The 10,444-nt window shown below is 41.8% G+C and overlaps 1 protein-coding gene across 3 annotated transcripts in view; it reads left to right on the top strand.

Moving 5' to 3' along the window:
* Positions 1 to 1,785: 1,785 nt before the first annotated feature.
* The window catches only part of LOC145345015 (uncharacterized), a 167,984-nt gene continuing 159,325 nt past the window's right edge, over positions 1,786 to 10,444 (top strand). For all 3 annotated transcript variants that reach the window (XR_013887021.1, XM_080192531.1, XM_080192523.1), the window contains exon 1: positions 1,786 to 2,393. Coding sequence is in view for 2 of the 3 variants with exons in the window: in XM_080192531.1 (XP_080048657.1) it covers positions 1,904 to 2,393 (490 nt within the window). In the remaining variant the exon portion in view is untranslated. The remainder of the gene's footprint in view (positions 2,394 to 10,444) is intronic.

Below are 10,444 nucleotides of genomic sequence, written 5' to 3'. Positions count from 1 at the left end.
GACCCGAACAATATCCAGTCTTGGGCTGATAAGTGGCAAGTAACATTCATGCCACACAAATGCCAGGCAATTACCACCTCAAACAAGAGTGAATCCAATCAGCAACCCCCCAACCCCCACTGACATTCAAAAGCATTACCATTGCTGAATCCCCCACAAACAATATACTGGGAATGACCATTGACCAGAACCTGAACTGGACTAGCCATGTAAATATGGCAACAAGAGCAGGTCAGGTCAGAGACTGGGAACCCTGTGAGGAATAACTCATGTCCTGAGTCCCCAAATCATCTACAAGGCACACATCGGGATTTTGATGGAATACTCTCCACTTGCCAGGGTGAGTGCAGCTCCAGTAATGCTCAAGAAGATTGGACAAAGCCGCCCACTTGAGTAGCATATTGTCATGGTTAAGGATTGGTTGACAGAGGAGTCGGGTAAATGGGCATTTTCAAGTTTGCAGTTTGTGATTAGTGAAGTGCCTTGAGGATCGGCGCTGCAGCCTTAGCTATTTGAAATCTGTATTAATGACCTAGAAAAAGGGACCAATGTATTCAGTTTTGTGAACAATACAATGCTGGGTAGGAATGTAAGTTGTAAAGAGCCATAAAGAGGGAGCAAAAATATAGTGACAAAAATATAAGTGAGCCAGCAATGTTGTGTGTTTGGAGAATGACACTCAGAAATACTCAATAAACAAATGTAACTTTATTGTGATATGATCTCTTTCTTACCTACTACTTCTCTATTTCCCAGCTACATCGCACTAAATTACTTCTTTACATGCATTACTACAGCAGGGATCTATGGTGAATCAGAAGGGACAAATATATAACAGGCAATAAGGTGGCAGAGGGAATGTAATGAGGGAAAGGGTGAGATCATTCACTTTGTTAGTAAGGATAGAAAAGTAGAATACTTCATAAAAGGTGTGAAATTTGTAAATGTTGATGTTCAGACAGACTTGATTTTATTCCTACAAGGAACACAGGGAGTTGGCAGGCAAGTAAAACAAGCAATTAAACAAATAGCATGTTTGCCATTATTGCAAGGGGATTGGAGTACATAAATACTTACTCTAATTTGTATTTTTGAGACTATACCTGGAATATTGGACGCAGTTTTCCTCTTCATACATAAGGGACAATTTACTCGCATGAAGGCAGTTCAGTGGAAGTATCATTAGATTAACTTTTGGGATGATAGGGCTGTCCCAGGATGAGAGTGAGTGAATTGGGCCAATGGTCTCTGAAGTTTAGGTCACTGTGCGGAGTTTGCACCTTCTCCCCGTGTCTGCGTCGGTTTCCTCTGGGTGCTCCAGTTTCCTCCCACACACCAAAAATATGCGGGTTAGGTAGATTGGCCATGATAAATTGCTCCTTAGTGGCAGGGGAACTAGCAGGGTAAATATGTGGGGTTATAGGACTGCGGCCTGAATGGGATTGTTGTCAGTTCAGGCTTGATGGGCTGAATGGCCTCCTTCTACACTGTAGGGATTCTAATTCTAAGGAGGAGAGGCGTTCTCATAGAAACAGACCAGATTCTGAAGGTGTTTGACAGAAGGGACACTGAGAGGGTATTTCCCCTGGCTATGGACTGTACCAATGGTGCTACTATCTCCATAATCAAGACTGGGTAGATTTTAAATATAAAATTGTGAGTAATTAGACCAAATAAAGTTAAATCTTAGCTGGAATGAGAAGGGGGGTGAATGGAAATAAGTATTTTGCTGCCATCTGCTGCTTGGGAATGCTCTGAGTGCGGAACCCGAAGGTGGGGCTTGCATTGCCGGGGAGCCGCACTCAGCTGATGCACCTCACGTCCTGAGCAGAAGTTGAGCGAAAAGAAACTCGGTGAAAGTTTACTGATTCTCCCTTTTAGTGACTTGACTGAAGGCCCGGGAATGCTGAGACATTGGAGAAGCTGTCATCGAGTCAAACCCTTCCTGTGGCGGCCCCGGGCGCTGAGAGGCCTGAGCCGGATGATCATCGCCTCAGAGCCCGGGGAGCTGGGCCCATCCCGCTGGAAGCCCCACTGCAATCCAGCTGCTGATCCCCATCCAGAATCCCACTGCAATCCACCTCCCTATTCCCATCCAGCTCCCCATGCCTATTGGAATCGAGTTCCCCATTCCCACTGCAATCCAGCTGCTGACTCCCATCCAGCTCCCCATTCCCATCCAGTTCCCCATTCCCATCCAGTTCCCCATTCCCATCCAGCTCCCCATTCCCATTGGAATCCAGTTTCCCTTTGCCATTCCCATCCAGTTCCCCATTCCCATTGGAATCCAGCTCCCCATTTCCACCATCTGAATAGTCGGCCCCTGACAACAGAGTGCAGACCTGTGCGGATTGGCTGTGCGTCCGGCTTCTGGGGGGACACTGCAACCTCGGGTGAGGAGATGGCACCAACATTTTGTTGTTATCACTCTGTACAATGTGCATCGTGGTGACCTTTTCACATGCAGTCAATCTAATTTTCTTCAAACCACACTGTTGAACGCTGTCCCTTCCTCTAAAAAACAGACCAAAGGAATCACTTTGGAGTGCACTTCATCACAGGCAGAGAGCTGGGTTGAAGTTAATAACATGCTTTAAATGCTGGTTTGACTATCATATGGATCAGGAGCAGAAGTAGACAATCTAGCATCTAAAATCTGTTGCACCAATCAGTACCTTCATAACTGATCTTCTGACCAACTCTACTTTCTGTCATACTTTCAATATTCATTGATCCTCTCCAAAACCCAAAAATCTGTCCATCCCAGTCTTAAATATATTTAAACAATTGAGCATTTACAGTAAAATGGGGCAGACAATTTAAAGGATTCACAACCCATTGAGTGGAATAGTTTCTCATCATCTCATTCTAAGTGATTGACCCCTTATTCTGAGACGGTCCCTGTGTTCTAGATTCCCCAGCCAGCGGAAACAATCCTGTCAGGCACATTCAGAATCCTGACTGTTTCAATGTGATCACCTCTTATTCTTCAAAATTCAAGAGCATTGGCCCAGTTGACTCAACCTCTCATCATGAGTACTTTGCATTGGTATTCACAAAGGATAGGGGCCCGTTAATTGGAATATGTAAACCCTTTAGGAGAAGTCATCATGACGAGGGAGGAAGTGTTAGGTGTATTAAAAAGCATTAAGGTAGACAAATTCCCAGAGCCAGATGACATCTATCCCAGATTACTGAGGGAGACAAGAGATAAAGTTGCCGGGCCTCTAACAGAAATCTTTATTTCCTTGTTGGTCACAGGTGAGGTCCCAGAGGATTGGAGAATAGCCAATGTTGTCCCATTATTTAAGAAGGTAGTAAGTTAGCAGGTAATTATAGACCGATGAGCTTGCTGTCAGTGATAGTGAAATTGTTGGATAAGATTCTTAGAGATAGGATCTATACACATTTGGAATATAATGATCTTGTCAGCAACAGTATGGTTTCATGTGAGGGAGGTCACTAATTTAATACTTTTTTGAGGAGGTGACAAAAATGATTGATGAGGGAAGGGCTGTGGACTCTTGTAAAGTATTTGACAAGGTCCCTTATGGCAGGCTGGTACAAAAGGTTAAATTCAAGGGATCAAGGGTGAACTAGCTAGATGGATTCAGAACTGGCTTGGCTATAGGAGACAGAGGGTAGCGGTGGAAGAGTGTTTTTCTGAATAGAGGTCTGTAACTAGTGATGTTCCACAGGGATTAGTGCTGGGGCCGTTGCTGTTTGTAATAATTTAAATGACTTGGAAGAAAACATAGCTGGTTTGATTAGCAAATTTGAGGATGATGCTAAGATTGCTGGAGTTGCGGGTAGTGATGAAGATTGTCAGAGAATACAGCAGGATATAGATATGCTGAAAAATTGGGCAGAGAAATGGTAGATGAAATTTAATCTGGACAAATGTGAGGTGATGCATTTTGATAGGTCCAATTCAACTGGGAGCCTTAAAACAAGTGGCGGAACCATCAGGAGCATAGACACACAGAGGAATCTGAGAGTACAGGTCCACAGATCCTTAAAGGTGGAAAAGGTAGTGAAGAAAGCATATGGCATGCCTTCATCGGATGGGGCATCAAGTATAAAAGTAGGTAAATTATGTTACTATTTATAAAACATTGGTTAGGCCACATTGGAATATTGTGTTCAGTTCTGAAAGATGTGAAGGCTTTGGAGAGAGTATAGAAAAGGTTTACCAGAATGTTGCCTGGTATTATCTACGAGAAGAGATTGAATAAACTGGGATTGTTCTCCCTGGAAAGACGGAGGCTGAGAGGTGGCCTGATGGAAGTTTATATATGAGGGCACAATAAGGTGAATAGTGGAAACTTTTCCCCAGAGCAGAAATGACAATACAAGGCGGCACAAGTTAAAGGTAAGGGGGGAAGATGCAGTGAAAAGGTGTGGGGGAAGGATTTTTTACACAGGAGTCTGAAAAGCACTGCCAAGTGAGATGGCTGAGCAGACATGTTAGCAACATTTAAGACTTATCTGGATGAACAATCGAAGAGCAGTAGTTGATCTGGGTAAGACAATGTGATCGGTGCAGGCTTGGAGGGCTGAAGAACCTGTCCCTTGCTGTACTGTTCTTTGTTCAAAATACACAAATGCATTTGTCAAACTTAATTTCCCTTTCAGAAACCTTGCTGACTTTGATCATATTATGATTTTCTAAGTACGTTGTTAAGACTTCCACAATAAATGGTTGCAGCGTTTTTCTGATGACTGAGGTCAGGCTAACTGGCCTGTAATTCCAAAAGAGAAAATGCTGGAAAATCTCAGCAGGTCAAAGTTAACAAAGGTCACCTGGACTCAAAACATCAGCTCTTTTCTCTCCTTACAGATACTGCCAGACCAGCATTTTCTTTTTTGGTTTCAGATTCCAGCATCTGCAATCATTTGCTTTTATTCAGCTTTTGGCCTGTAATTCCCTGTGTTCTCTCTCCCTCCTTTCTTAAATAACGATGCTACATTTGCTAGCTTCCAAACTGCTGGGTCCGTTCTAGAATTCAGAGAATTTTAGAAAATCATAACCAATGCATTATCTTAGTGAATTATCTTAAGTTTCCATTTTCATTAGCCCCCTAGTTACCCCATTTTCTAGCATGTTTGTGTTTTCTACTATGAAAGTAGACATTAAATATTTGTTTAACTTCTCTGCTATTTACTTGATCTGCATAATAAATTCTGCCTCCAAGGGACCAAATTTTTATGTAGTTTTAAAAGCTCTTACAATCTGTTTTTGTACTCCTGACAGTTTGCTCTCATTCTAATGTCTTTTTTATCAATTCTTTGTTTGTCTTTTGCTGCTTTCTTAACCACTCCCAATTCACAGTTATTCTTTGTAGCACTATATACATCTCTTAATCAAATTTTTTTCATTCACCCGTGGAATATGAGCGTTGCTAGAAACGGCAGCGTTTGATGCCCATCCCTAATTCCCCTTGAGAAGGTGGTGGTGAGCCACTGACTTGAGTCCAATTGGTACAGGTACATCAACAGTGCTGTTAGGATGGGAATTCTGGGGCACAATCTTATAGGCTGTTTACACCATGCTCCTGCAGCAGTAAGATTGGAGAAATTGGAACTCAGCCAAATTTCTGTTCACTGCGATGGGATGGGAAAATCCTTTCGGCGTGAATGGCCCTAGCTTTTTGCTCAATAACAGTGAAGGAACAGTGTTGCAGGTCGTGGTATTCCCGTGTGTCAACTATCCTTGTACTAGGTGCTAGAGAGTTCGGAAGGTGCTCTCGAAGGAGTTGTGGCAAGTCATTGGAATACATCTTATAAATAATAAATAGTGCAGCCACTGTGCATCGTTAATGGAGAGAGGATGCCTGGATTTTTGACCAGGATTGTGTTAAGCTCTTGTTTGTTGTTGGTGCTGCACGCATCCAGGAAGTGGATAGTTCATCCCACTCCTGACTTGTGCCTTCGAGATGGTGAACAGATTTTGGAGAACAGGAAATAAGTTACTTGTTACAGAATTTTCAGCTCCTTGCCTGCTCTTGTAGCCACAATATACATATGGCTGGTCCAGTTAAATTAGTGGTCAATAGTAACCAGATATTGTTATGATCCCTGTCGAGACTGATAACTTTTAAAAAGATATTTGAAATCTCAGTGACCAAATTAAAGGAATCTCATGACAAGATTTCAAAATTTGAAGACTTTTATTGTAACAAACTAACTAGAAGCAATATTGACTAAACATTACTCAGCAGACAACTAATACTCTAAACGACAGAAAAGCTAACCTTTATTAATGTTTTAACTTGACCGATAAACTTTTGCTGCATATATATATATATATATGCATTTCGTCACATTCTCCACAGGATTGCAACCTTTACTGGAAATAGTCCATAGTCATTCCCAATATCCAGTGAATCAACATCTCCCTTTTTCGCTGAGCTGTACTGTCAGGTGAAAACTTCCCTCAGTTTTTCAAGAATTTCTAAACCAACTGCCAGCAATAAGGCCTACTCCAGCTAATACATCTCTCCAGCTTCAACAGGACAAATCTTGGAGTCTTTAGATTGCTGTGGGCTGTGTCTTTTTGACCAGAGATCATCTTCCCTGCTGTGTACTATGTGGTGCCTCACTAAAGCCTTGCAGCATTCATTCTGCTGATCATACTACCAGCTGCCTTTTGTCTCTGAGCCCTCTCTTCCTGTCAAAGAAGAAAATGCAGCCTGACATCTGTCCACAGTTAGCACGACTGCTCTTGCCTTTGTTTTCTGGAATGAACATTACGCATCTTGCTCTCAGCAAGTCTCAACCTGGGACCCTCGTCCATACCCATGATAACAAAACTAGAATTTGAGGTAGATTACGTGACCCTCTCCACTGTGCATTAAAGGACAGTTGAAAACATAATCATTTCATAAAACCTTGTATTCTTTTATAAAATTCATTTTTGGGATGTGGCCGTCACTGGTTAGGCCAACAATTATTATCTATCCTTAATTATCCTTGAGAAGGTGGTGGTGAACTGCCTTCTTGAACTGCTGCAGTCATAACAATGTACATAATGGTTTCAGTGATATGATGGGATTCAGTGACATTAATGCAATTGAATGTCAAGAGAAGATGATTAGACTCCCTGTTGTTACAGATTGTCCCAGTTGAGATGGGAAGGGAAATAAATACACGATTGATATCAAACTACTCTGTAAAAATAATCATTTTAAATTTTAAAAATAGACAATGTTTGCCCTGACTAGCCATGATTCATACCATTTCTAACCATAGACACATCATCAGAAACTTATTATCTGTTAAAAAAGGCACGAAGGACTTGGGACTGCTCAAACTTCTGTATGTTTCTAAAGAAAAATTCTGGTCCAGAGATGTGTCTCCATGCACAAAAGGGGTCCTGACTCTGATTAAACACCCCAATATTCCAGCCCTGGGAAGGTAGATCCTTTAGAAACATAGAAAAACTACAGCACAATACAGGCCCTTCGGCCCACAGAGTGGTGCCGAATATGACCCTTTGTCCAATATCCAGGAGAAGTGATAGGAGGTAGGTCAATTGAGCCGCTAGAACTTATAATATTGCCCTGTGGACCTGAACTCAGGCAGTTTTCTGTTTGAAATCCAAAGAGAACACTAACTCTTAAGCAAACAGCCTGTTGATGTTTACCATTTTATCATCGAACAGGTAGCAGCAGAAGGAGCTCTCTCCAGGTATAATTGCCTGGCCGTCATCTACCTTGTGAACTACTGGAACATTGGAATCAGTACCTTCAAGCCTAATTCAAATCTACATGCCTTCTCCTCTTATGGAAGCCTCATTTCTGTAAAGATGGACGATCCTGTGACAGTCAACCCACCTACCTTGGAATAAACCTTCCATGAGACTTTTGATTTTGGACTCCTGTCTCTCAAAACCATAACTTGCATTTTTTACTGAGGTCTAGTCCAGTTCCTCTTCCTTTCACTTTTCTCTCTTTTATTGTATGAGTGCAACAGAAACAGATGTTGCAAGACCCCTTTCTTGCAGAAAGAGAGAGTGTGCATGTGCATGTGTGTCCCACTGAAAAACAGCTTTCTGTTTACACACAGAACAGAGGCTAAATTAGGGCTGTTGAAATACACCTCTCCTGTGCATAACAAGATGTTAATTGCCTGCCATTTGTGGGAAGTAAATGTTGCTTGTCTCTTATCAGTCCAGCAGTGAATATTGTACTGGCCTTGTAACATCCCCAATTCTGAATTTATGATGGAGGGAAGATCACTAATGAAGCATCTTTGGGTATAGGACACTATCCTGAGCATTTGCTGCAGCATTGCTTAGGCTGAGACAGCCATCTTTCTTTACACTAGATGTGAGTTTAACCAGTGGCTGCCTTAATTGACTCCAATTTTGCTAGATGGTGTGAGTGGCTGCCTTGATGCCAATGACAATCACTGTCCTCTCACCTGGAGTTTGGTTCTTTTGTCATTGTTTGGGCTGAATCCAAACTGAGAACCCGTCAGCAAGTTATTGCTGTGTAGGCACTGTCAATGGCACCTTCCATTGATATACCACTTCTGGTATTCTCTCCTGTATTCCTCATTGAACCCATACTGTCCTTAACTTGCTCTGTAAGTCACAGATGGATCTTTCGTGCTGAGTTTTCTTTTTCTAAGAAATCTATTTTTTGTTGAAGATTTTGAATTATCTCTTTAAATTTTTGTCACTATCTATTTACCCAACCCAAACCAGTTCTTCCCGTACCCCTATTTAACTGGCCATGGTTAGGTTCCTGACTCTTGTTTAGACTGCAGCATGTTGCGTACAGTCATGAATCCCATTTTATTATGATCACTTTTTCCCACAGAATCTTTTATTATGAGATTACTAATTAAATCTGTCCCATTGCACAATAGCAAATATAAAATTGCATTATTCTAAAATAAAAGCAAAATACTGCGGATGCTGGAGATCTGAAATAAAAACAGAAAATGTTGGAAAAAGCTCAGCAAACCTAGCAGTGTCTGTGAAGAGAAAAACAGAGTTAATTGCCAGAAGTGTACTGTTCTGCCCGCTATGGGAATTGGAGCGGGTGAGAGATGGACCATGGAAAGGCTAGTTGACCTTGGCTGGAATTTTCTGAGTTTGGGACAAGGGAAGCAGTAAAATCCCACCCATTGATTCCTCTTTGGAACCCTGGAGCCCTAATTACAGCACTATGATTTTCCTGGATGCTGATCCCAGTCCAGTTTAAGTATAGTTCATATCAGCAGAATTGAGTATTGATGCCAGTGTCCTATGAATGGAAACCCCTTCTTCCCACACCACTCTTTGGGTTACTGTTCTTCTTCAGTTCCATCATCTTGTTGGATTATGTTGAACTGCATACGCTAAGAACAAGTAACATTTATCAATGAGCCATTCAATTCAGCATGTGCATGTTCCACTGTACTTGTCTAATAATAATATGCTATTTAAAGATTGGTGTGTGTCACATCCTTTTTGGACCATTACTCTTCTGCATTGTCCTTTTGTCTATTTATCATGGAGACGACCATTTTCTGGTGGGTCTCGAATCTGGAAACAGTCCACCCTTCGTATCCACCCCCAACCCAGCCTCCCATCCCAAAGTGAGAACGAAGTCCCAAGGTCACCAGTACAAAAAACATTTATTACCTTATTTGTAACATTGTCTGCTTCTAGGCTACCTGAACCCACGTGTTTCTATCACCTGGCTCTTGATAAGCCTTCCATCTCCCACCTTCCATCAATGTTAGCTCATCTAAAACTTTGATACACTATTCTGCTCACATCAAATCTGGACCACCCAATATCCCTGATCTTGCTGATCTTCTGAGGATCCCAGTCTCTCGACATCTGAAATTTTGAAATTCTCATTAATTCTGTGATTTATTTCAGGCATGCAATCCTCTCTTCCACCCTATGATCTTCATTCTGCTCATAAAAACATAGATTACCTAAAGTGCAGAAAGAGCTCATTTGGACCATCGAGCCTGCACCAACAACAATCCCATCCAGACCCTATCCCCATAACCCCATGTATTTACCCTGATGATCCCCCGTCACTAAGGGGCCAGTTAGCATGGCCAATCAACCTAACCACATCTTTTAGACTGTGGGAGGAAAATGGAGCACCCGGAGAAAACCCAGACATGGGGAGAATGTGCAAACTCCACACAGTCATCCTAACCTCTCATGTGCATCTGTCATCCTTTTGATCCATGTCAGGAAAAACAATGTTGACATGAAAATATCAGGGAAATCCAATATATGGTTATATATTTTTTTAAATTCTTGGGAAATTTAGCTGCTTAAAGTCAGGGACACTTTGATTGTATTAGTGGAATTGGTACTTTTAAGATGTTGATGAGCCCAGCAACATTGCAAACAGACATTTACCTAAAGCGAACTGATAACAATGGCGAATTGAACATTAAACGTTTGAATAATGTGTTAGAGGTTCAA

Source organism: Carcharhinus amblyrhynchos, chromosome 1 (genome assembly GCF_965287045.1).
Source record: "Carcharhinus amblyrhynchos chromosome 1, sCarAmb.v2.hapA, whole genome shotgun sequence".
NCBI classification, from domain to species: domain Eukaryota; kingdom Metazoa; phylum Chordata; class Chondrichthyes; order Carcharhiniformes; family Carcharhinidae; genus Carcharhinus; species Carcharhinus amblyrhynchos.
This window is presented reverse-complemented; position numbering and strand designations above follow the sequence as displayed.